At 37.5% G+C, this 27,553-nt stretch overlaps 2 protein-coding genes across 9 annotated transcripts; one reads left to right on the top strand and one right to left on the bottom strand.

The window, feature by feature from the left end:
• Positions 1-835: 835 nt before the first annotated feature.
• On the bottom strand, positions 836-16,594 carry ABHD13 (abhydrolase domain containing 13). Of its 2 annotated transcripts, none has more exons than XM_023217638.1 (2): positions 16,314-16,594; positions 836-5,891 (listed from the first exon to the last, which is right to left on the bottom strand). In XM_023217638.1, exon 2 carries the CDS (start codon positions 5,869-5,871, stop codon positions 4,858-4,860), a length of 1,014 nt encoding a protein of 337 aa, XP_023073406.1. In that variant the 5' UTR covers positions 5,872-5,891; positions 16,314-16,594; the 3' UTR covers positions 836-4,857. The 2 variants fall into 2 exon arrangements, with proteins under 2 accessions (XP_023073406.1, XP_023073405.1); XM_023217637.1 differs by lacking the exon at positions 16,314-16,594 and adding an exon at positions 10,627-10,830.
• A 10-nt stretch (positions 16,595-16,604) lies between these two features.
• Positions 16,605-27,465, top strand: LIG4 (DNA ligase 4). 7 transcript variants are annotated; one of them, XM_023217632.1, is made up of 3 exons: positions 19,445-19,519; positions 20,292-20,364; positions 23,608-27,465. In XM_023217632.1, the coding sequence occupies exon 3, from the start codon at positions 23,636-23,638 to the stop codon at positions 26,369-26,371; it is 2,736 nt and encodes a 911-aa protein (XP_023073400.1). In that variant the 5' UTR covers positions 19,445-19,519; positions 20,292-20,364; positions 23,608-23,635; the 3' UTR covers positions 26,372-27,465. The 7 variants fall into 7 exon arrangements, with proteins under 7 accessions (XP_023073402.1, XP_023073400.1, XP_023073401.1 ...); XM_023217636.1 differs by having other exon boundaries at positions 19,473-19,519; positions 23,688-27,465; XM_023217635.1 differs by having other exon boundaries at positions 19,485-19,519; positions 20,292-20,340.
• Positions 27,466-27,553: the final 88 nt, after the last annotated feature.

The following is a 27,553-nucleotide window of genomic DNA, read 5'->3' on the forward strand; positions in this document are numbered from 1 at the left end:
AAAACATTTCCTTACCTTCCTCTCCCCTTAGTGAGATAGGAGTTATAGTCTCTAGCCAGATCCAATTGTTCATGCTTTTTAGTTATGTAATGGAATGTAAGGAAAGAGTTGGAGAGTGAAATGGCAATGTGAAAAAACTTATCTTTCAAACTTAAGAAATAGTCATCTAAAAACGACTTCACCCTAGGATTCAAGTTGGCAATCTTTCAGGGTAGTACATGAGAGACCCTAGCTCCCACCAGATCTACCCATACAAAGATGGGCTCCAATACATGAATTCTTCATCTTCCCTTTCAGGGGACCATTTAAGATTCATCATACACATCCTATGATCCAACTCATTCTGACATATTCAAGCGTGCACATTTCTTGTTAGGAAAAGCAAGGTATAGGCCCCTAAAGGCTGAGTTAGTATCAGGCCATTTTTTTGATCATTAAAAACCATTAACTAAAATACAAACAAGAGGAGAAAAAAAGCAGAATTTTTTAAAAAAGCATTTTATGAAATCTGAAGGCAACATAATAATTATGAAGTTAAAATGTATTCATTCCTAGATTCAATTAACTAAAGAAATACATTAGGGATTAGTCATTCACCAGTGGTTCATGTATAGTTTTAATATGAGCCTAAATTAAATGTATGTAAGAGGATAATACTCTCTGGGGAATGAAATATAAATCTAACTTCTATTTTTTTATCCACACCATTACTAGAATAAAATTCATTAATTTCAGCATAAATTAAGGAATTTTACATAACCATTGAGAAAACTTTAATGTCCTACCATAAAATTCTACATTAACAATTTTTAAAAAAGACTGAATACAAACTATCTGAAGACATTAATCAAATTTTTAATGTACCAATTTATTGCATGTCAGTACAGAAAAATAGAAAGTATATTTTAAAAGAAATTTATTGTAAAAAACAAATGTAAATGTTTGCTTGCCATGGTTAGCACACAATGTACTATGACATTCAAATTTGAGTTATAAAATTTTATTACTTCAAATAAAATATGGCAAATAACAAAAATGATTTACATTATGAAATGGGATTAACTTTATACTGAACATACTTGAATATGTTAAAAACAACTTGAATTTTCCATATACGCTGTACTGACAGAAATCATTATAAATTATGGTAAACACACACTCACCTGTTACATATGTATATACGGCACTTTTTGTAAAAAAGTGTCTCATATATAGTCCTGTGTTTAAACTACATTTTAAGATACAAAATATAAATGGAGGTATATTTGCGCCATTTGGCAAAAATGTGTAGACTGGTATTAAGATGACTGCATTTGTCTTGCCATACAAATGAATATATTATTTCCAATTTGCTAAAACGATGTGTGTGTATATATATATATATATAGTATTAAGAATAAACAGAAGTACATTTCATTTTCTACCCTATCAATTTAAAAAATAAATGTCTGTGCTCTGTCATTTCCATCTTTACCTGAGTAATATGAAAATACATAAATTTAAGTGGATAATCCAAAAGGGTTACTTATGACTAATTTTTCCTCTCACAGTTTTAAAAAATATATATAATTATCAAACACAATAGGAAAAAGGGAAAGGAGAAGAATCAGTGGAACATTTCAGTATCTCAACCGTGACTTAAATTTAAAAAGTGACTTCTGTGACATCCTTTTTACAGTTTACCTTACCTATCCCTATCCTCAAAGAGAAAAGGGTCTCCTTAATCTAAACTCCTCTTAAGCCATCTGAGCTTGAAAGATAATTTATAAAAAATGAAATACGGCCTTCACTCTTTAATTCCCCCAAACCTATTCCCACCAAGCCAAATCTTACAAATGTAAGAAATATGTAAGCATCAGATGGTATGAATTCTCAACAGATATTATAGCGTAATTACTCCAGTGACATATTACCCAAGCTGTAATCTATGTAATTATCAAGTGTCTACAGGTAATCATAAATTTCAGCAGCCCTGTAGCAAAATTCAGAACACCATTTTTATGAAAATATCAATTTTAAGTCAAAAACATTGCAATAACAGGGTAGTTGCAATGTCAAGTGCCACAGCCACTTTGTTAGAAATGCTTTGCATCCAAATGTTTTGCACTATTTCCCTTCACCAATCTCATTATTTTCTATATCTAAATGTAAAAACTGTGTCACACTTTTCTTTCTAGTTGTTTTATACTAGTATTCTATTACCTGTCACAAATTATTTTTTCTCTTAATTTGCAGAATTCTTTTTAGGGTCCTTTTTTATATTTTTTTCACCAGTTTTTCCCCCCAATCATTCCCTTTAAAATAATGGATGTGAGATTTTATTCTAAATGAGCTGCATCTTGCCATATTTAAGATCACTCTAGGATCCCCAAATTTATAGTAACTTAGTAACTTAGAGTTCTTTTGTAAACTCCGATAGCTGCTCTTGCATAAATAAGACAGAAGTTAATACACAAGATAGGTACATATACTTCCATTCACTAAGCTATGGGTCCAAAGTGAAGGAGTGACTCCTGAAGAAGTCTCATTTTACCAGGACCAATTGCTTTGGCTACAAAACTAGAAATATTTTCAAAACTGATGCCATGGGCTTCATGGACCCTGATACTAAATTTGTTTTCCACCTCTTACTCATCTAACGAAACAGTCTCAAATACAGATGCTACTGAAGAAAGATGTGGTACAGCCCTAGGCACAGCCTCTGCCCTTAGCTGCAGAAAGAAAAGCTCCTTAACCCTACGAAGATAATGAAGGTAGGGGACGGCAAACAAGTACTCTATACTTTTTGAAGTCCTGGCTTAAAATTTAAAAAGATAGTTTATCAACCTGGAGTATCAAAAAGAAAAAGCAGCATAAAAGCAAAATACTGATGAAGAAATAGCTTTTATACCTCATCAGCACATTCAGAACTAAAGCTGATAAATTTCTCTGTAGTGTAATGACTGATTACATAAAAACATAAGGTGTTTTTTTGTAAACTTTAAAGAATGATACATATATAAGGTATGCCATGTAAGCTCATGTCTAAATATACATTTTGTTGTATTTTCTTTTTAATACATTTATATTTAGAATAGTCATTCTACATAGCAAGGACTGACAAGAAAAGTAGCCTTTAATTGTGGTAAATTTATACATACAAAATATGCCTTCCATGATATGCATTACCAACTTGTTTTAAAAAGCGAGACTTTTTACAATTAATAATTTATAGAAAAACATTATTCTTAGAAACCATACTTGCTATAATTTATTTTTTCTAAACACTGGCATAAAGTGAATAAGAATGCTATTTGGCAAAAGTATTTCTAGCCCTATCTCCATTGAAAGTTTTAAATTGAGGTCAACATTATTGACCCATTATTTCTCTGTTCTAGTTGCTTGCAGAAAGCCACTAAATACAGCTAAAATATTCAAAATATTATATGTTAAAGCTGACATAATATTACACAAAGCTCAATTACATCTAATTTTTGAGGACTGCATGAAACAACTTGGCACAATTATGACTCAGAGCATGTATTTTTATTAAGGTAAATCCTGCAAGTTTTAAGGGGCTTTTTTCTAAGATTTTCTTACTTTTCTATGTATCTAAATCCTACTTCCCACCTATAGCTATTTAACTGCTAAATGTGGTAATCGGTTTTGTATCAAAAAGCTCCAGAATTCCTTCATTCCCACACTCCTACATGTAAAACTTTTAAAATAAATAAATAAGACTTCCTAAAACTGTCTTTTGATTGTAGGAGTTATATTTCACAGCAACTGGAACATTAAACCAAGAACATTGTTTTTTGTTGTTGTTGTTGTTGTTGGACTGTGTAACTTTTATTTTCAAGAAGTTCAATAAATGATATCTTGCCTTTGATAGGATAGATATAACTAGGTACTGGGACTTAAAATCAAATGTGAGAATTCTTATAAAGTAGTATGTACAATCCTGTAAAGATAAAAGACTTCCTCATTTAATTCTAACTAGTGCTAATCTTCACTACGACTGCTATGAGTGGTTCAGCTGAAGACTTACAAAATCGATAGAAGCTAAAATTCTCTTTGCCACCAAAGTTACAAATGTCAAAAAGTTCAAATATGCACATCAAAGCTGCAGTAAAATTCTAAATTTCTATTTCTACTTGCCATGATCCAGACTGTACCTAACAAAAACACGGTACATTTATATTGGAAAACAGGGTCCCATTTATTTGTAAGAAAAAGCTGGATCTCAGCATTCACCAGAGCAAAATTCAATGGTGACCTGCACACAGGTCTCAATTTCACTTCTTGCCAAAAACAAAATAGAGTTTACATAAAAATAGATATAACCCAGATAACCATATACATCAGTATATGACCAGTGCTATTTACATGTAAAATGTTGCATTGCATAATTCAAGGAATAAAATACCATCATGCATTTCATTTAACTTTTAAGGTGAAAAATGCAGTTACAGAACTAAGTTTGCTTACCATGATTGTCCCAATATTTACTTAAGAAATAATACCCAAAGGTTTCTTGTTTACATATCTCTTTCCACATCTAGCTATTCATCTGTGTAACAGATTACACCACTTTGGCAACAAGAAACTTTTGAACAATATCTAATATACTGACATATTAAACTAAAGATATGAATACCTAACCACATTGAAAGTTTTGATGAAAATGTATGAAATAATCCCAAGAATTAGTTTTTCAAATGTAAAAAACTATTTGGAATATCATAAAGGAGCAGTGAAGTCCTTTCAAAGTTTAATGTCACTCTTCAGACAGGTACAGACATAACACACTTCTAAAAGGAACATTCTTTATCATTCTGCACAAATCAAAATACAATGCAATAATCAAAAAGGGAAACATTATATAATTGTTACATTTGATGAAGTTTTTGCCATTTCTTCAGGAGAATGGCTCTTTACGACTTCTTTGATGAACTGTTCCAGTGCAGTGAAATAGCCTTGGCACTGCCATGTATCATTGTGAGTCCCATCTGGAAAAATGGCTAATCTCTTAGTCCGAGATGGGGAGAGTTCATAAAGTTGTTTCATCATTACTGGAGGAATTAATTGATCTGAGAGTCCAGAGATGAAAAGAGAAGGCATTCTACACTGAGAGATTTTTCTGTAGGACAAAAATTTATTTTTGTAGCACCATAAAGGAAGGTAACGCATTGGAAAGAATGAAAATAAAGTGCTGGCCATATGTGGTATGCTTAAAAATGTGTTCTCCACCATAATGGCTGAAATCCTATGTGAATTTTCAGAAGCCAAATGAATAGCCACTGCTCCACCCAAGGAACGACCAAAAAGAAAAATTTTTGTTTTATCAAGGTCAGGTCTAGTCATCACATAGTCTAACACAGCTTCGGAATCTAAGTAGAGTCCTTCTTCACTTGCTTCTCCTTCACTTTTTCCATATCCTCGATAATCAACCAGCAAAAGGTTAACTTTGAGGTTAACCAACATAAGTAATGCATTTGGCAACCTGTGACCTATGTTGCCTGCATTCCCATGAAAATAAATTATAGTTGGGGAATAGGGTGAATTGTCTCCAGTGTATCGTATCAAAATAAGATTCAGACGTATTCCATCTTTGGTTCTGATGAAAATGTTTTCATGTGGAATGCCAGTGGGCATGGGAACATAAAGACGTGAAGAGGATGGCTGTTCTGGAAAATAAAGTAGTACATCCTGGAATTTATACAGAATACCTGCTATTGATATGAATATTAACAAAAGTAAGATAATGCCTCCATACAGATGAAAAGTCACTATTAAAGGTAAAAGAGAAATACGGCAGAGAGCCCAAGACCATGAAGCCAAGGCTATTAGCCATCTTTCAACAAAGTTCCACAGCATCCAGGACTTTTCCATTGTAGCTCTCTGTAAGTATCCTAGAGAGAGAGAGGGAGAATATTAATAATTCAACATGTATCGATTATTTTTTAAAAATCAATAATATAATAAACTATGGTACTAGGCCACACGTAATTGTTAAATATGGTAATAGGCATAGTCCATCCACAAAAGTAGCTGCTATAATTTCCCTTGTCCTTTCTGTTCTCATATGTTCTACCATAGCCCTCCACTGTCCTATTTATGAAACATTAGTATTCTTCAAACTAATTTATTTTTAAAAAGTGCTTATTTACGGCCAGCTACCTTCATTTATATGTTCTCACTGATATGACCCCCCAAAAAGTTGATGCGATAGTGTCATTTTTTTTTTCTTAAAAGAGAAAACAAGTTCAGGGGCGTAAGTAGACTGGCCATCATCTGGCTCTCAATGTAGATGAGCTGGGAGGCAAACAAGCATGATTCTCCTAACAGTGGTACATTTACTGTTAGGTTACGTATGTCCAGGGCAAATTGAACTGAAGAGGCAGTTCAGAAATTCTAACATAGCAAGACCAATCTAATATACTTTGTCAATTTTTTTCATATACTGTAGCAAAAACTAAAGAAACTAGGATAAGAAATTGGGCAAAACAAAACAAAATTTAAAAAAAACTAGGGAAAAAAAGAATAAAAGTATCCCCCCTCTACCTTGAAGTTTTAATACTAAACTTAAATAATTTACTTAAACACTAGATTCTAATATTGTATTATTTTTAAGAAAATGATTAATGATTTATCTTTCATATCTAATGAAAAATAAATATATTGCTAGTGTCATGAGATCGGCAGTATCTTTTATATACTCTTTACTGAAGTTGCACATCCTGGGGTCAATAGACTGCTAAAATGTATTGATAAGGCAATAAATACTTGATGGTTCAGTGTGAAACAAATACACAGAAATCCTCTGAGAACCAGAAATAAATAAAGTAAAATGACTCACTGGAGAACAACTTTTAAAAAGATTACTAAAATATGTAACTGATATAAAGAAAGTAAAGAAAAACTATTAAAAGATAATTTTTTGTTTTCAAAAGGTTTATACATGTTGTCTTAAACAGGCAAAAGAACTGAGATATGTTACAAATTTTTTTATATACTATTCATCTACTTATGCTTATTTACTGAATTTTTAAAAATACATTTCCTTCTTTCCCACTAACCGAACTGCTATAAAGAAGTTATAGACTGATTATACAAATAATGAGTTGAATGATTTAACAAATTTCATTTTTTACTATTACTTCACTAAACATAGACTTTTACATTTGAATTATTCAAATGAACTGAACCTTTTTGAACATAAACCATTTTTCTCTGATTTCCCAGGAATCAACACTGCCACCCAGTGGTAGCAAGTTTTATTACAGTATCACATCCTCCCTGAATAACTACTTATCACCTATCTCCAGTCTCAACTGCCTTTTCAGTAGAATGAGAGTTTTTTAAACGCTTACCTATAAGGCTGGTCATTAGTATCAAGTAAGATTAATAATAAGATCATTCATAAATGTTATAGACACGTTAACTGTATTTGCTTTTGTGACTAGTATTTCTGGCTCTACTACTTTCTTAATGTGTTCTGCTCAAATTAGTTCTTACTTAAAAAATTATTATAAAATCAGATAAAATAGCTCCAAATATATGAATAAAGCATAATTTACAATGTGAATTTTACATTTACATTTGTATCAATTTACATAAATTTTCAACTTAAGAACTTTGAAAAGTTATTTGCGTTTTAGGAGCCTCTAACATCTAATTTTAGCAAACAATAATGAATTAAAATTTATAAGGCTGGGAAGTGTATTTCTCTTTTTTCACTATTGTATCTCTAATGTCTAGTACAGCACTTTATATATACTTATGACTAAAACATTTTTAAATAATCTAATTACATATATAAATTATTAAATTTATTTTAAAAAATAAAAGTATTCTGAGCAGTGGGCACATATGTTTAAAACAACATCAGAAAAAGAGGCATATTTGTTTGGGTCTTTTACTGGCTAGGAATAATAAGGGATAAACTTATAGTTTTCCACAAAACATTCCTGAAAAGTCACATTAACTAAACTGTTTTGTGATAAACAATCATAATCTTACAATGAGTTCTTGGACTACAGAAGTCGGAATAAAAGTCAATTCATCTTCAGTAGTATCAAATGGGAGTCATTGTTAAGAATAGGTTAATAAAAATTGCTCTGGGATGGTGGAGTGCATGGGTATGGGCGTGTTTTCTCTTTAAGATATTCTTACATTGGTGGTTTAGAGTAAGAACTCCACTCACAGATTGCCTTACTTTTAGCTAACTCCGCTTGCTAATAATCTCTGTTCCCTAGTCTGTATGACAGTTTCATCTCAAAGATGATCTTAAAGGAATCAGGACAAGTAAACAATATCAGGAAGGACTTTCAATTTACTGAATTTGCTGAAAAGTAGCAGCAAAGCACAATTACCATGCACCATCTGCTGAGATGTAAAAACAACTTCATACCCAGATGTTATGACAGTCAATAAAAACAAACACTGCCTCTAATAAAGTCGACTGCATGGATCCTACAGCCAGCATTATGTTTTCTATTTATTTTGTCAATAAATTAGTGTGAGTAAAGGGTTAACAAAATCTTTCTCCCTCTTCAGATAAAAAACGACCTCTCCTTAACCTTCCTGCACTGTTTCCCTGGAAACCTGATAAAGGTGGGATATCAGTTGTGTTTCTAAGCAACAGTGTAGTAAAAACGGCTCCTACTGATGAGCTACATCTGGATTGAGAGGACTGTGAGCAGGGCTAAACATGCCCAGTGGGAAGTATAAACAGGGGCTTTTCTGAATCGAATATGACTTGTAATTGGCTTGTCATTTGCTTAGTCCTGGATGCTATACTCATATGCTGTTACAAAAAGACATGAAGCAGCTGAGCAGGGGTGGCGCTCACTCCCACCCTTGTGTCATTTTCCACTAGACCTGAGCTATCATCTGGGAACAATATACCTAACACTGACATGTTGGGTTTTCAAAAAAGCAGAGAGGCTGACGCACAGTATGGTTCACTACGGTCTACTGGGTCTTGTGAGCATCAATGTCCAGTTGACCCCAAGACCACTGCTACTAGTCATGAAGAATGAGTGAGGCAATCAAGTATGTCCTATGTGGTAAAACACTTATAAAATGTGTCTTCAGAAGAGATGTATTATTTGTCAGGTTCTTCTGCATGTGAAATCCATTTGCTGAGAAGATCTTAGCATCATAAAAATCAGGAAAAAGGATGCATTTAATACACTCAAACTTGTATCAACTAGAAGGGCTGCTAAGTGGGAAAGCCCATCAGACCTGTTCTATGTAGAATACAGAAATGTAGATAATCAATAACTTCTCATCTTCCAGTCTTCTTTTACATCATTATTGTATGTATTTTTAACCTTGTGTCTACATCTTAAATGAATACATCACAGTCCCATTACTCAATTTTCTGTTTGCTGTGTTATCAGATCTGGTATTACATGTCAAACATTTCTAAAATCCACCAATCTGTGGTTTTAATCACCCCCAGTAACTCCTTAACCATTTGCTATCTGAGAACTTGCTGAGTTCCCACAATGATCTCTCATAAAATGTAAACTTCACTTTAAAATAAATCTAGTGGATTTTTCTCAATCCACACTGCAACACCAGACCCCCAAAGTGTCATCTGCTGTTGGCTTCTCCTCTATACTCAAATTGCTGTTTCTCTCTGCCCTATACCCCGAAAAGCAAGCATTTTCCAAGGTCTTCTCCACTCTTTTATGTTATTACGTTCTTTCCCTCAGTGATTTCATTCCTTTTCATGGTGCCAATTATCACACCTGTGTATGAATTATTCCCAATCTACAAATCTACTCTTCACCTACAATCTTAATTTACCCGTTCCTCACGTACCTGATGCTTTACTGATATTTCAAACTTATCCAAAACTAAACGCATCCTGCTCCCTTCCCAACGTTTTGCAGGCTTTATGCTAATTATGCACACAAAAAAGCATGACGTGTAAACAAATGTATTTTTTAAAAACCCAGGATATATAGCAAAGATTTAAGTGTTACAGTTTATTATAACCTGTACCAGTCTTGTATTTGAATGAAAAAAAAATCAACCTTAGAAATAACTTTTGTGCTTTCTAAATGAAGTGGTTTGAAGTGTCACATTGATATTAGTGAGTGTGTCTCAAAAACTAATCTACTGAAAGCATGACTAATCTTTATCATCATGTACAGTATAAATTAGATATGATTGTTTTCCTTTTAAAAGAATGGTTTTGTCGTATTAGTGACATCCTGCTATACTACATAAGTAGTTTGATCATCTGATGCAATTTAAGATATGGTGCTCATCTTGAGGATTTACGGTCCTAATTGGCTTGTTGTACACCTCTAGTGCTCCCTACTTACTGTCTCTAAATTTAAGTCCATTATTGGTATGTAATAAACAATTTGAGACTAAAAATAAGAGCAGTCTAGAACTGTAAAGCTCTCACATCACCTTGCTGGCTAACAGTGTTAGCTGAATGGTAAGTCAGCTAATGGCATGAGTGATGGCTACGCTTATCTGATGTGTACTAATCATCTCCTATGTTCATACAGGTACCTGGAGGATCACAAACGGTTCCATTTTTAAGGAAAATTATTTAATTTAAATAACTATTTTATAAACTGATGCTTTAAAAAAAGAGATCAATATTGAAGTCATGCCCACCATGAATGGAATGAGTCCTCAGAACATCACTGCAGGCTCCCAGGGAAGTTATGAAATCCAGCATGCACCACTGAAGGAGGCCTATAGTTGATTTCCCAGCCTCTTCCGGAAGAGATGGTCATCAGATTCCAATGCATCCTAGTATACTATACAGCCCTTGCTCTCAAGTAGCTTGTGATCTACTCAGTAATGTTCAAGCGACTCTTGAGCTACTCAGGAGACAGACATGTATACAGATAACTACATATATCTAACATAAGTTCATTTAATTATAGAGCAGACAAAGAAAAATCAAAGAAAGATGACAATTGTCCTTACAAACAGCAAAGGAAAATCAAAACCTTAGCTATATCTTTCCTTCACAACATAATTTTAGTAGTCTCTGGATTTCATCAAGGTTGATTACTTAGAGAAACCAAGTGAAACTTATGCAATGTTTTAAAAGCAGGACAAAGCGTAACTCCAGGATTAAGAATCTCTATTACTTTCCATCAAACAGCTGTCTGTGACACTTATTTTTATTCATTTAGCACAATTATTCACAGAAACTGCAAGTATTCAGCATAATCTAAATAAATACTTGGCAAGGATAGCATAGAGGAATTTAGAGCTGTTAAACTGGATGGACTTTGAGGGTTCTATGAAATCTGAGATCTTTCTATGCCAGTGGTTCTCAAAAGGTGGTCAGAAACCTGAGGGTCCCCAAGACCCTGTAATGGGGTCCACAAGATCAATATTATGCTCATAATAATACTAAAATGTCATTTACCTTTCTCACTGTTTGACATGTGCACTAACGGTGCATAAGCAATGATTGGGAAAATTGCTGGTGCCTTTACAAGAATCAAGGTAGTGGCCTCACATGTTGGAGTCACTGTATTCTTTATCACCATAAGCTCACAGTAAATGAGGGAATAATCCAGTTCACTTAAGAATGTCAAAGTAGTAGTAAAAATTACTTTATCTCAACTAACAAGTACACATCTTTTTAACACACTGTGTGATAAATGTGTGACAAAATTGGAAGTGCACATAAAGCATGTTGTGCTGTGTATTGAAATACATTTGAATTGTGAGCTGAACTAGCTCCTTTGTTCAGGTGACAATATTTTTATTCAAAAAGACAACTGACAAACTATGGTTGTTCAGACTTAGAGGTTTGGCAGATATTTACTAGAAAATGAATGAGGTTGCCAATAGTTCCTCAACACTTAAGAGACCTTTTTGATGGCACTGTGGTAATCTATTAATATTAAATGTGCCACCATTTGGAAGAATCTGCATAACTCAATAAACCAACATATTCCAAATGACCAATGAATGGTGTCACAAAATCAAGCAAACATGAGTAAAAAATTCACTACAAATCAATAGATTTTGATGTAACAAGAGACAAAAATTTCTCTAATGTAGGTTTCAGATGGCATGATGTAACTGACCTCTAAGGAAGTGCCTCCTGTTGAGTGATGGAGTCAGTCGCACCAAAGAGTATCCACAGTTCTCTATTACAATACCCTTCTCTTTACAACGACAAATTTGTGTGAGCCTCACTTCCTTCATGTTTCACTTAAAGAGCCCAATAATCCGCCTGCCTTCTATGAGGCAGACATTAAATTACAAAAATATAATCCCACATCTCTACTTTTTGTAATTAAAATTGTTTTACATAAAATTTTATTTATGTGAGTATGTAATGAACTTACCACTGCTATTTTTAAATGAATTAAAACTTTAATACAAAAAAATCTTTGGGACCTTTACATTTCTAAAATGTAAAGGTATCTGAGACCAAAAAGCTTGAGAATCACTGTTCCACACTATTTAACCATATAACTGTATTGCCTTACGCCCCGAGACTTGCCCTCTTCAAATTAAGATATATTACATTTATTTAAATCCTTTCTGCATTATTACACAAATATATTTAAAGTTTTTACCCAGTAATATTTTCTCCAAAAATTAAAAATAAATAAAAACTTAAATATATCAAGAACTGAAACTCAAGAGTATAGTAATACATTTTAATTATTGCCGTAAGGTTAGTAGGAGAGTAAACTAGACAAAATCTACTATATCATAGATAACATTTTATAATAAAAATTGTATTTTAATGAAGGTCAGAACTGCCCTACAAATTAAATTCTAGTTATTCTAATTACTTTTAATTAAAAAGTGTACATTGGGCCAGGCGTGTGGCTCATGCGTGTAATCCTAGCGCTTTAGGAAGCCAAGGCAGGGGGACTGACTGAGCCCAGCAGTTTGAGACTAGTACGGGCAACATGGTAAAACACCGTCTTTACTAAAAATTACAAAAAATTAGCCGGGCATGGTGGCACGTGCCTGTAATCCCAGCCACTAGGGAGACTGAGGCACGAGAATCACTTGAACCCAGGAGTCGGGGTTGCAGCAAGCTGAGATCATTGCCACTACACTCCAACCTGGGTGACGCAGTGAGACTTCTCCTCAAAAAAAAAAAAGTGTACATTGTATTGCACATTGTATATTGAGTTACGGATTCTGCCACTAGCAAGTGGTCTTTTAAAAATACAAAAAAGTGCATTACCCATAGGTGAATTACAACAAATTTCCCAAAAACAATTTGGCAAAAGGCTAAACAATTTCAAATACAATTAAAAAGTCCTAAGTCATAAATGTACTATTATTTCTTTAAAGGTCTTAAAGTTCATCCTAAATTGATAATTTTGGGAACAGCTTGTTTAAAAATAAAAACAGTTCATACATTAAAAAAGAAAAAGATGACTACAAGTGGAAAGAACAATGTGCAGGTTCAAGTGAAGACTGTAACAAGTGGAAAGCGCGTTCATGTGTCAATGCCAACATCCACATCCCAGCAGAGAATGAGGACCCCACATCCCCTGGTGCTCATTAATTACTCTGGGTGAATCACAGCTTCCAATCACATGTGAAGTAATGTGGAACTCAGATTCAGTATTCTTATATCAATCTCTCTCCTCTTCTGTTAAGCATTGGGAAGTTAAGAAACCATGCCAGCTGCACAGCTAAAATGGAAACACAAATAGCTGCTATCAAGGTGTTGGCTACACCACAGAATGAATTATCTATTTCCCTAATGGTTACCCACATGCCATCAATAATGAAAAAGTATGTATTGATAGTCCTATGGGACAAATGAACAGTAACTGCCTATGGAGATGCTGGATAATATCTGGATAGTTCAGACAGCATTTTAAACTAGGATTTAAATCTGTATGAGCAGATAGCTCAAAAATTATACCAGGCAGCAACTTAGTAGCTTTTTCGTGTTTGAAATTCTTGGCAAATAGAGTCAACTCTGGCAGAAGTAAATGAGAGATTATTGTTACTATGGAAGCCAACCACAATTTGTTCCGAGATTATAAATATCTGAAATGTTCAAAAAAAAACCACAAGCCTAAAACTGTAGTGATGTTAGACTGATAATGAAATTCACAAAGTTTCCAATTTATAAATGGGCAATGTTCTAAAACTTTACCTATAAACTAGATGGATGAAACTCAGAATATTTGTTTTATATAAAACCAGTGTTATACAACATTACGTATGCCAAAGTAAGTACAACGAGAAGCCTTACTAGAAGTATCTAGATTCTCAGGCTAGCTCATCAATGCCTATAGTCCATGTACTGGAAATACTACATCTTTGCAAGGGATTTCAGCAGAATTCACTGTTGTAGGAGTTAACACCGGGTGAAACAGAAACATAAAATGTAATAATGGATTGCAAAATCGGTCATTTGAGGAAAACTATCTTCATTAGAAGAACTGGAGCGTTTTTTAAGTCTACACACACACACACACACACAAAACTATTTAAAGGTCTTAAGACTTTCCTGACGCAACTAAACAAGGATTAGAAAGACTTCAAAATCTGAGTAATACATTAAACAGAGAAACAGAAATAGATTCCCCTGAGATAAGTTATGAGGACAGATCACGGGAAAATGTCAGTCCAACAGCTTCCTGTACCTATCACTAAGTTACATTGCTAGCCCAAGACAATTTGGTTAGTAAACCCTCTTATTCACATGCCAAGAGGCCTTTGACGTGCCCAAGAAGAGGGCAGTGTGCCAAGAGCTACCTGTAGGTACCTGGCTTGCTTTCATCATTCCAAGTTAACTATCAATCGGAGGCAGTGTGGTGCAATGGAAAGGAGACGCTGTTTTGGGTCATGGTCTGTTGTTAATAGATAGGTAGCTTTTGCCAACTCACTTAGCCTCTCTAAATATATATTTCCTCATATGTAAAAGGAGGATGAAAGATTAAATTGAAACACTGTTGAGATAAAATGTAACAGTGTGTTAAGTGCAGCTACTTCTATGAGACAAAATTTAAATTAATTATCTACTATAGCAGAGTATGTGAAAGTAAGGACAACTAGAAGTTCTATTAGTCCTGGATTAAATAATGGACATAATTCCCTAGAGGCTACCGTATCCGAATACAAGAAGTAATCAGAGCAATGCACTCTTTTTCTGTTAAAACCAAACTCAGCTAGTAGATCCTCCAAAAAGCTTTCCTTGGACCCCTACTCCCTCCTGCCATCCATTCCATATTCTGTAGTTTGTGCAAACTTACGTGGCAGAAGTTACTATTACAGCGTAATTAACCTGCTTACACAGGCTGTGAGTTCCTTGATGACAGAGATCTCATCCTATCCAACTCCACATTTTTAGTATGCAGCAGTGCCTCATGCATAGTGGGCCTCTATTAACAATTATTTAATTCAGCAGCTGATGTCTTAGGTAGGATTTCATGGCATTAACACTAAATGGGCAATCACGAAATCTTACACAGTGAAATAAAATTTGGTATTTTAGTCAAAGACGAGTGATTTCCCTAAGCATGCATACAAATAAGTATTGATCCACGAACCCTCTCCCGTCAAAAGAGATCAGTGAAAATCCAATACCAACACACAAAGCCAATATACTCATCTCTCTCTATCCAGTTACTATCACATAGTAAACATAAATAAGAGTTGTTAAATGGGGACGGACTTTTTTTGGTTTTGATACTTTGGGCAGTAACACTAGTAATTCATTTTACTTAAATGTTGACTAAAATCTACAGCAAAACTGACTTCGATTGTATGGAGTGCTTTTTTGATATTTCCTGAATGCCCCAGAACTTCCTGCCCTGATATTCACAGGTCTAACCCTGTTACCGGCGTGATTAGATTGGGACCCTCCCTTTCTCCAACCTAGTAGCTGCAATTATTCTATTTTACTTTTCATGTCTGTGGGGGAGAGGAGGGTTGCATTTTAAAGATCATAGGTTTTTGAAATGCAATTGACACAGAACACTAAGATACGTTTTAGGTTCCAATTACAAAACGACAACCGGCGAGCCTCTGGCAATGCGCGCACCTTAAGTTTCCAAAACAGGTATGTGGCTTCAGTTTGCTGCCCCTGGTGAGGGGTGAGCGGAGTAGAGGCAGGGCTGCAGCCCAGAACGGAACGGCGCCCCGAGCTGGTCCTCCACAGCCCCCGGCGCTCGGCCCCCTCACGACCCCCCCGGGAAGCCGCACTGGCCCCGGGGCTCCCCCCCACGGCCTCCCGGGAGGGTTTCGCGCCTGTCTTGAGGAGCCGGCGGCTCCCCACGACCCTCCTAGAAGGCGCGGACCGGCGCTCGGGCCCCGCGGGCTCGGGGTCCCCAAGCCGCACTTACTCAGACTCGCGGACAGGCTGCGCAGTCGGCCGCGGGCACGAAACCGGGCGCCGCGCAGCAGCGTACCCCCGCGTCGCTTCCGTCGCTCCTCATCATCCTCCTCCAGCCCAGGGGCCGCTGCCGTCGCCACGGTCTAGCCCGCAGCTCCTGCGGTGCACTGTGGCCCCACTTCCGGCCCCCGCTCGGGTGTCGCCGGCAAATGCCCCCGCCGGCTCCCACATAACCTGTTCTCCGTCTCCGCTCCCGGAGTGGGAACCCTGCCCGCTCTCCCGAGCATGCGCAGAAGCCGCTGCCCGGGAGCCCCTGCGACGGTGGCCCGGACGGAAAAGATACCTCGGCGGCGTGGGCCCGGCTCCCTGTTCCACGACCTGGGGATCTTGGCCTTCAACCCTCCTCCGAGCACCAGGAGTCCCTCCAGTTACGTACCCCAGTCCTCCGCCGTAAAGAGGTGCCTGACCCGATGAGCTCGGGAGTCCACCATCGCTCTGCAAACAGCAGGTTTGCGGAGGAATTTGTTCTACCTGATAGGGTTGTTGAGAGTGTCGCAGTGAGGTCCAGGATTTAAAGCGCTTCTGTTTTTCTCCCTTTACCCCTACCAGAGTGGACTGCCAAGGGCGAATGCAGGTTTTGTGAGGCCTGAACCTTGTGCCATTTGGAGAGCCCTTTTAAAGAAAAATAATGTAAAATTATTTTATTTTTGCAAATTTTACCGAGGTACACGACCATGGGAACACCTCGTTAGGGCCCCTCTCAAGGCCTTGGAAGTGTTCACCACAAAAATGGGCCCTTGAAACTTGGGCTTCATTAGCTTCACTGTCAACCCCCCTGTGCACTGAAGTGTACACACTTGTTTGTTTACAGATGTGTGCCTCCCCCTCCCTTGGGCTTTCCTTCTTCTATGTCCCCTATTTTGTATATACAGAGGATATTTCATAAATTTGTGGGTTTCTTTTTTCCCCCCCCTTTTGAGACGGAGCCTGGCTCTTGTCGCCCAGGCTGGAGTGCAATGGTGTGATCTCTGCTCACTGCAACCTCCGCCTTCCAGGTTCAAGCGATTCTCTCGCCTCAGCCTCTCAAGTAGCTGGGATTACAGGAGCCCGCCACCACGCCCGGCTAATTTTTGTTTTTGTGTTGTTGTTGTTTTGAGACGGAGTTTCGCTTTTGTTGCCCAGGCTGGAGTTCAATGGCAAGATCTCGGCTCACCGCAACCTCCGCCTCCCGAGTTCAAGCGATTCTCCTGCCTCAGCCTCTGAGTAGCTGAGAATATAGGCATGCGCCACCACGCCCGGCTAATTTTGTATTTTTCTTTAGTAGAGACGGGGTTTCACCATGTTGGCCAGGCTGGTCTCGAACTCCCGACCTCAGGTGATCCGCCCACCTCGGCCCCCCAAAGTGCTGGGATTACAGGCATGAGCCACCGCGACCGGCCTAATATTTGTGTTTTTAGTAGAGACGGGGGTTCACCATGTTGGCCAGGCTAGTGTCGAACTCCTGACCTCAAGTGATCTGCTCACCTCAGCCTCTTAAAGTGCTGGGATTACGGGCAGGAGCCACGGGCCCGGCCTGTGGTGTTGTTTTTGTTGAACATATATGTCTTGCTGCCAGCTCGAGAGCTCCAGGTCAAAGCTGGGTTCTTGATTCATAGCTTCCTAATGTCTATTACCGAGTAAGTGCCAAGCACTGAAGTATACCACCTACATAAGTAAATTAATAATCATGGCAACTCTAGAAGATACTTAGTGGAAAAAACCCTTGATTGTCTTTGAACCAAGCAACTAAAATAACATGATAAAATGGAGACTGGGCTTTGAATCAATTTGGAGTTTGCCGGTTTCATAATTCATGGTTCCTCTCATGTAACTAATACGGAGTCCAGCTTCTGACATTGTAGGAACTCAGTAGAGGTTGAACAAGGTACAGATGTACACGAATAGGTATTCATAAGATGGGCAAATGGAGACTCCTCTACCTTAACAGTATTCTTTTTTCCTCCAAAATAAATTGATAACTAAATTGAAGAGTAGATACTCACAAAACAGTATCATGAGACTTTACAACATCACAGATGAGTTTAGATATTCAGACTACTTAGGTCAATTAGACATACAAAGTAAATAACTGAATGTTCTTGGGCTAGACGGAACCCTAAGTTCTAGCTACACTACAAACTAGCACTGAATTAAATGTGTCAGTTTTGAAAAATGAGGTTTTTATAATTTACACCACCTCTAAGGCACTTAACAGCTCTAATATGTTTTATCAGGGCCCATTGCAGCAAAATTTGTTTTATCGTAAAGCAGTATTTTATGCTAAAATAAAATAGTTCTAAAAGTTGTTCCCACCACTCTTTATGAATAACTTCTCACTTCTCCATGGCAAAGGAGGACGGACCACAGCAAAACTTCGGTGGAAAACAACAGCTCCTGGAACATAAAAACTGGGGTTGTTTTTAATCTTCCCACCCTGAATATCTAGCACCATTACTATATAATAATAGGTGCTCAATAAAGGTTTGTAAATAACTTTATTTTTAATCCTTAAACAGATACTAGAAGAGTCCATAGTTGATTTCTGGTCATGCAACCGTTCTGTATTGTAAATTATGTATTGTTATGTATTATTTCTGTATTAAGAGAACTCAGACTACAGTAGCAAACAAAGAAAAAAAAAACAGCTCTATATAGTTTGCAAAAGCCTGTTTTTTAAAAGTGTAAATGAAACAACCGACGTTTTGAGGTTGGGGGGGGATGCCTGTTCTCTCTTGGGAGCTTTCACAAGCAGCGAAATAGTATAGTTACCACTGTTTCACGTACAGAGAACAAGAATTAGAGGCTATCACTAGCCAGGGCACAAAGTGATCTTAGGTCTCCCTCAAGACAAAATCCGCTGGCGTGCGGGATCAACTGCTTGCAAAGAGCATCTGCTGCTGAGGCCAATAGGAGCCCTGTGTACTCAAGACCCTAACCAGGATGCTCCAGGTCCCGCCTCCCCTGCCCCGTGGGGCGGGGCCCTCCCACCTCCCACCTCCCACCTCCCACCTCCCACCTCCCACCTCCCACCGCGAGCCTGGCTGCGCCGGCGTGCTAGAGCCCAGTGAGGGCACGGCCTCGGGTCTGCCCTGCGCCTGCGCGGCCAGCAGCTGGCGGAACCGGCATCTTCTGGCGCCAGCTTCCGGCTTAGCGGCTGAGCCTCAGGGTTGACGTTAGGTGGGAAGTGTGTGGGGTGGCAGGTGGGGGTTGGGGGGGGAGTTGGCATGGGGGTGGGGGGATGAGATGTGGCAGGTTGGGGGTGTGGAGGGAGTCAAGTGTGGGGTGTGGTCCAGCAGGCGGCGGGAAGTCTGTGGGGCAGCAGACCGGGGGGAGGTCTGTGGGGCGTCAGGCGGGGTGTCTGTGGGACGTCAGGTTGGGATCTGTAGGGTGTCAGGTTGTGGGTCTGTGGTGCGTCAGGCGGGGGATCTGTGGGGCGGCAGGTGGGGGGTGTTCGGGGCGGGGTTTGGGGTCTGTGTGGCGGCAGGAGGAGGGGGAGGTCTATGGGGAGTTGGGCAGGGGGTCTGTGGGGCGTCAGTTTGTGGTCTGTGGGGCGTCAGGTGTGGGGTGTGTGGGGCGGCAGGTGTGGGGTGTGTGGGGAGTCAAGTGGGGGGTGTAGGGCGTCGGTTGGGGGTGTGGGGGACCGGGGGGGTGTCTGGGACGTCAGGCGGGGAGGTCTGCGGGGCGTCAGGCGGGGGTCTAGGGGGCGTCAGGCGGGGGTCGGTCTATAGGGCGGCAAGCAGGGCGTTTGTGCAGCGGCAGGTAATGGGGGTTGCCGAGTTCACGGCGCTGTAGACTGCGCCGCGTTAGAAGCCTGGCCTCTTGATGCTGTGCTCTTATCTAGACCCAAGCCCCAGGTCGTGGGACGCTTTCTCCCATTTTTGACTCCCTAGAACTGTGTTGCCTGCTTTACCTGCGTGCATGCTGATGCTTTCTCATGGCAACCCCGCAGGAAACCATCAAGATCTCATTTTACAGCTGGGATTCCCTGGTTAACAGAGGTAACGGAGCTTGCCCGAGGCCAGGTATTCACTGGGAATCCGTTAAGTGTTGGGGGAGAGTAGGGGAAACGGGCAGAGAAATGATTTAGACTCCCTCGGGATTTTCCATTTTCTGAGAGGGTACAGGGGGCATTGGAGCGGGAGAGACTTTGGGCTTGGAGGGAATTACTTTATTTCTCTTCTTATACTTGGTTTTTCTTTAACTTTTGGGATCCCAGAGCCCTTCTAGCCTCTTTGTCCGCTCATTTCTTTCTGCTGAGATTATCCCAAATTGTCACTAAGTGCTGTGGAAGATAGACAACTGTAAATCCTTTGTTTCCTAGGGAAACACAGCTTGTCAAGGGTTGCGTGAAGGATACTTCAGTTGTATTAGTCACTTTCTCCTTTTTTTCCTCTGCCTTTTTTAAGTGCAATAACATAGCACTTAATCACCTTCCATAGTCTCCTACTTCTGAGTAAAACCTGCCGATTTGTTTTCATGTGTCACTTCAGGACAATTTAGTCAGCAACTGAATGAATGATGAATCGTTATTGTGTACTAATTGCTTGCATTCATACTCCTGAAAGCTTTGCTTATTGTTAAAGAGTGAAGCTTATTCCCACCTTTTTATCTCAGTATTTTACGATATTTATATTTTAAATGTTGCTTGGATCGGCAAGCAGTATAGTATTAAAATAATCAAGACTTACTACTTTTTAAAGTACATTTTGTAGGTTATCTGATTGTATCTCCATTCTAATTTCTACATAGTTTTTAACCCATTTTATACTTTAGGAAACAGAAGCTTAGATAAATTAAGTAATTGCCCAGTATCACACAGCTGTTAAATGTTACTATCCACATTTGAACTCAGATTTATTAGAGTCCGAAACCTGAGCCCTAACCAGGAACCTCCTCATTTGTCTTATTGCAAATGGAATGAATCAGCTAAAATCCTCAGAATCCAAAAAATAAAATTAGCATGTAAAAATGAATGCAAGGCCTAATCTTTGACTTTGTATGCCATTGTAATGAGCAAAAATACTTAGGCTAGTTTATAGCAGTTTTGGAATCCTTGTTATCTGTGTAGCCATTTTAGGATACATGTGTATCCACACCATTACCTACATTTTGTCATTATAAAGTAATTTAAGTCCTTGCCTGGGATTTGTTGAGCGAAAGTTTAACTTTGAGACTATATAGAATCTATAGATACATCTGTAGAAACTATATACCAATATTTGAACATTAAAGAAATATTAACCTACTTCATTTTACATAGTTTATGTAGAAATTGTAGATCTAGCATTGTGTACTGTGATATACTCCCTTGAGGGGGCATATTTTGAGAGATAGGGCAGTGAACATACATAACCAGGTGTTACAGTCAGTTATGCAAAGCAGATTCAGAGAGAGGAAACAACAGTATATTCAAAGATAAAAGTTTCAGAAAAGTGGTCTCTCATGGTTTTATCCCTTGATCTCACCCACTCAGTAGAAGTTGGGTTTCCTTTGTCAGAAATTAGACTGAGAAGTGCAGCTTTTTTCTCTATAGGCCACCAAATAGCTGTTGTGAACCATTGCCAGGGCAGTCAGAGCTCCTGAATATTTTTAACCAAACTGAATCTCACCCACTGTGCGTCTGCGTGTGTGTGTGAGTGTGTGGTATGTAACCAGACCATAGCTTTCCCTAGTGTGCTTATCCAGGAGTCAACTCTAGGTGTTCAGTAATTCATTCAGCAAACCTCCTACATGTCTGCCACTAGTAGCACAAATTACAGCACAATTTCTGGCCACTAGAGACTGATAGTATAGTAAATGTAGTATTGTAATTAGCCATTTGATTTATTTTACTGGATACTAGATAATGTAGCCTTGTGCATGTGTGTGTGGCTCATTTGCTGTGATGGAGAATTGGAAGATGGGGAGTCACATGTTCTCTGCAGTGTAATAGATCTCCCCATTCCCAGTAAAACTCTGACTCCACTGCCTGAGATACATGGTGTGCCAGGAGGTGTCTGAAACCACAGGATAAAACAGTTTCTATTCATGGCGCATACATTTTACTTGAAATCTATTTTTGGAAAAGTTATTTTAACATTACATAGTTTAAACCATATTAAAATTAATATATTTATCTTCCAGTAAAACTTGTATGAATATTTAAAACTAAAGAAATTTACACTTGTGAAATTTTAGGAAATATTCTTGCCCTAACTCAGCAAGGTACCCATTATTTCTTCTCTGACTTTAGCAGATACTTTAGGGAAAAGCTCTCCCCTCAGGACATTTTACATTTGTTTTATTTTGTTAAAGCACCTGAGCACTTGGCATTTTATTATACTCAGTTTCCATTGCACTCCCCCCAACCTTTTTTTTCTTTTTCTTTCTTTTCTTTTTTTTTTTTACAGAATATATGTTCTTTTAAAGCAGAAACATGCGGTATTTTCCCCTGGCACGGTGTATGTAGCACATTTCATATGTAGTCATTAAATACTTAGGGAATAACTGGCCTGGAAATACGAAAAAAATAAGCATGCTAATAAATTTATACTTATGAGACAGTAAGTGACTATGGTAAAATAGGTAAAGTGAGGATTTTATGGGTAGGGCCTCTTGAGTTGGGATCGAACGCTGGTGTGATTTGGCATAGCTAGCAGTGAAGAAGTTAAAGGAAACACAGACATAGGCTTTGCTTGGCTGGAAGAAGAGGGTACCTGTGTTTTCCTTTGTTTTGTTTTTTGATTAAGGGCCCTGCCTATGATTAGGATTTCTAGGAAGTCAAATTTCAATTCAGCAAACGAGTGATTTGTTATAAACATCTGTTTGAAGAAGTTCATTTCTGGTGCCATGTGGTAATCTGACAGGGAAAGAAGAGACATATGTGAAGGGCCTTCCCTGAGAACTCAGAAGTGAAGTGAATTAAGCCTGATGAGTTTTTTTGTCACCATTATCAGCAATATTTGTTTATATTATGTGCTAAATAATTAATATATAGAATAATTGGAATTTAAGGAGAAAATTGAAATGATTTCTGTATTATAAATGCAGGAAATATAGCTATACAGCTGATGATACTTTTCATAGTAACTTCAAATTAGGGTTAAAACAAAATAGTTGTTATTAAATGTAGAGGTTGAAAAGATACATCATTTAGAGCATTGGTCTATTTAGCAAACATTAATAAACATTTATTATGATCTTGGTGATCATTGTAAGGTCTTTACATTAAATGTTTAGTTGAATCTTATCTTTTACTTAGAGTTATTCTCTTTTTGCTTTACTAGTTAAACGAGAAGATTCATCACCGCTTTGATGGCTGCCTCACCAACTTCACACACTGTTGCATCTCACGTTCCTTTTGCAGATTTGTGTTCAACTTTAGAACGAATACAGAAAAGTAGAGGACGTGCAGACAAAATCAGACACTTCAGGGAATTTTTAGATTCTTGGAGAAAATTTCATGATGCTCTTCATAAGAACCAAAAAGATGTCACAGACTCTTTTTATCCAGCAATGAGACTAATTCTTCCTCAACTAGAAAGAGAGAGAATGGCCTATGGAATTAAAGAAACTATGCTTGCTAAGCTTTATATTGAGTTGCTTAATTTACCTAGAGATGGAAAAGATGCCCTCAAACTTTTAAACTACAGAACGCCCACTGGAACTCATGGAGATGCTGGAGACTTTGCATTGATTGCATATTTTGTGTTGAAGCCAAGATGTTTACAGAAAGGAAGTTTAACCATACAGCAAGTAAACGACCTTTTAGACTCAGTTGCCAGCAATAATTCTGCTAAAAGAAAAGACCTGATAAAAAAGAGCCTTCTTCAACTTATAACTCAGAGTTCAGCACTTGAGCAAAAGTGGCTTATACGGATGATCATAAAGGATTTAAAGCTTGGTGTTAGTCAGCAAACTATCTTTTCTGTTTTTCATAATGATGCTGTTGAGTTGCATAATGTCACTACAGATCTGGAAAAAGTCTGTAGGCAACTGCATGATCCTTCTGTAGGACTCAGTGATATTTCTATCACTTTATTTTCTGCCTTTAAACCAATGCTAGCTGCTATTGCAGATATTGAGCACATTGAGAAGGATATGAAACATCAGAGTTTCTACATAGAAACCAAGCTAGATGGTGAACGTATGCAAATGCACAAAGATGGGGATGTATATAAATACTTCTCCCGAAATGGATATAACTATACCGATCAGTTTGGTGCTTCTCCTACTGAAGGTTCTCTTACCCCATTCATTCATAATGCATTCAAAACAGATATACAAATCTGTATTCTTGATGGTGAGATGATGGCCTATAATCCTAACACACAAACTTTCATGCAAAAGGGAATTAAGTTTGATATTAAAAGAATGGTAGAAGATTCTGATCTGCAAACTTGTTATTGTGTTTTTGATGTATTGATGGTTAATAATAAAAAGCTAGGGCATGAGACTCTGAGAAAGAGGTATGAAATTCTTAGTAGTATTTTTACACCAATTCCAGGTAGAATAGAAATAGTGCAGAAAACACAAGCTCATACTAAGAATGAGGTAATTGATGCACTGAATGAAGCAATAGATAAAAGAGAAGAGGGAATCATGATAAAACAACCTCTATCCATCTACAAGCCAGACAAAAGAGGTGAAGGGTGGTTAAAAATTAAACCAGAGTATGTCACTGGACTAATGGATGAATTGGACATTTTAATTGTTGGAGGATATTGGGGTAAAGGATCACGGGGTGGAATCATGTCTCATTTTTTGTGTGCAGTAGCAGAGAAGCCCCCTCCTGGTGAGAAGCCATCTGTGTTTCATACTCTCTCTCGGGTTGGCTCTGGCTGCACCATGAAAGAACTGTATGATCTGGGTTTGAAATTGGCCAAGTATTGGAAGCCTTTTCATAAAAAAGCTCCACCAAGTAGCATTTTATGTGGAACAGAGAAGCCAGAAGTGTACATTGAACCTTGTAATTCTGTCATTGTTCAGATTAAGGCAGCAGAGATCGTACCCAGTGATATGTATAAAACTGGCTGCACCTTGCGTTTTCCACGAATTGAGAAGATAAGAGATGACAAAGAATGGCACGAGTGCATGACCCTGGATGACCTAGAACAACTTAGGGGGAAAGCATCTGGTAAGCTCGCATCTAAACACCTTTATGTAGGTGGTGATGATGGACCACAAGAAAAAAAGCGAAAAGCTGCTCCAAAGATGAAGAAAGTTATTGGAATTATTGAGCACTTAAAAGCACCTAACCTTACTAACATTAACAAAATTTCTAATATATTTGAAGATGTGGAGTTTTGTGTTATGAGTGGAACAGATAGCCAGCCAAAGCCTGACCTGGAGAACAGAATTGCAGAACTTGGTGGTTATATAGTACAAAATCCAGGCCCAGACACGTACTGTGTAATTGCAGGGTCTAAGAACATCAGAGTGAAAAACATAATTTTGTCAGATAAACATGATGTTGTCAAGCCTGCATGGCTTTTAGAATGTTTTCAGACCAAAAGCTTTGTGCCGTGGCAGCCTCGCTTTATGATTCATATGTGCCCATCAACCAAAGAACATTTTGCCCGTGAATATGATTGCTATGGTGATAGTTATTTCGTTGATACAGACTTGAACCAACTGAAGGAAGTATTCTCGGGAATTAAAAATTCTTACGAGCAGACTCCTGAAGAAATGGCTTCTTTGATTGCTGATTTAGAATATCGATATTCCTGGGATTGCTCTCCTCTCAGTATGTTTCGACGCCACACCGTTTATTTGGACTTGTATGTTGTTATTAATGACCTGAGTACCAAAACTGAGGGGACAAGGTTAGCTATTAAAGCCTTGGAACTTCGGTTTCATGGAGCAAAGGTAGTTTCTTGTTTAGCTGAGGGAGTGTCTCATGTAATCATTGGGGAAGATCATAGTCGTGTTGCAGATTTTAAAGCTTTTAGAAGAACTTTTAAGAGAAAGTTTAAAATCCTAAAAGAAAGTTGGGTAACTGATTCAATAGATAGGTGTGAATTACAAGAAGAAAACCAGTATTTGATTTAAAGCTAGGTTTCCTAGTGAGGAAAGCCTCTGATCTGGCAGACTCATTGCAGAAGGTGGTAATGATAAAATACTAAACTACATTTTATTTTTGTATCTTAAAAATCTATGCCTAAAAAGTATCATTAGATATAGGAAAACAATAATTTTAACTTTTAAGATTGAAAAGACAATAGCCCAAAAGCAAGAAAGAAAAATTATCTTAAGAGTGTAGTATTTGATCATTTTTTATGATTACGGTGAAATAATTAAACAGTCTAAAGGAGGTGTTTTATAATATCCATATAGAAATAAGAATTTTCACTTAAAGATACTAATAAGATACATTTAGAGACTTTTAAAGTCATGAAAAGCATTAACCTTCTCAACAGTATATTCTAAAAAATCAAAACTTTAATAATAGTTTTTATCTAGTAAAAACATTGCAAGAAAATAGGGTAGAATTGTTATAATTGGACTTGTAAAAATATGTCTTTTTACTCAGGGTTTAAAATGTCCCTTTTAAATGTGAAATGTAAACAAATTTGTTTTTTAAGGTTAAGGCCAAATGTAATAACAAAACCCTGTCAATGATGGTTTTAGCTAAATTAGAGGAAGTTGTATGAGACTTAATGATCTAAAAGCTTAAAATTGAATTGGTTTGATTAAAAATAAAGCTTGCAATTTTAAAAGTAGCTCACATTTAATTTCTTGTGTTAAATAGAACATGCTTAAAAGGAAGTATTTTTATGTGAATTTGCATTCCAGTATAAATAGTATTCACAAAACAGATTTTTGTAGATTTTATCTATTGAATAGGTGTCAATATGGTATGCACATTGTAACTTTCATTAGAAATAAATTGCTTTGACTTTTAAAAATGACTTTTATAGTTAGATTATTTAAAGTCAATATATATAGTATAATATATGGATTTATATACTGAATTTTGGAATACAACCTATCTCATGACCATATTGAAATGTATGGAATTTGATCCGTGAGATACTATGTGTGCATTATTTGAAAGTAATTAGAAATTTTATCCAAACCGTGGAACAAATGTGTGTGATTTTGTTATACTTTTTAATTTAAATAAAATGTTTAATGTACTATTACAATAATTTCTTATGTTCTATTCTTTTTAAAACAATTCATAATAGTTGTATCACACAAGAGTTTCTGGTGTCAGGAAAAAAAATTTTT

Source organism: Piliocolobus tephrosceles, chromosome X, assembly GCF_002776525.5.
Source record: "Piliocolobus tephrosceles isolate RC106 chromosome X, ASM277652v3, whole genome shotgun sequence".
Classification (NCBI taxonomy): domain Eukaryota; kingdom Metazoa; phylum Chordata; class Mammalia; order Primates; family Cercopithecidae; genus Piliocolobus; species Piliocolobus tephrosceles.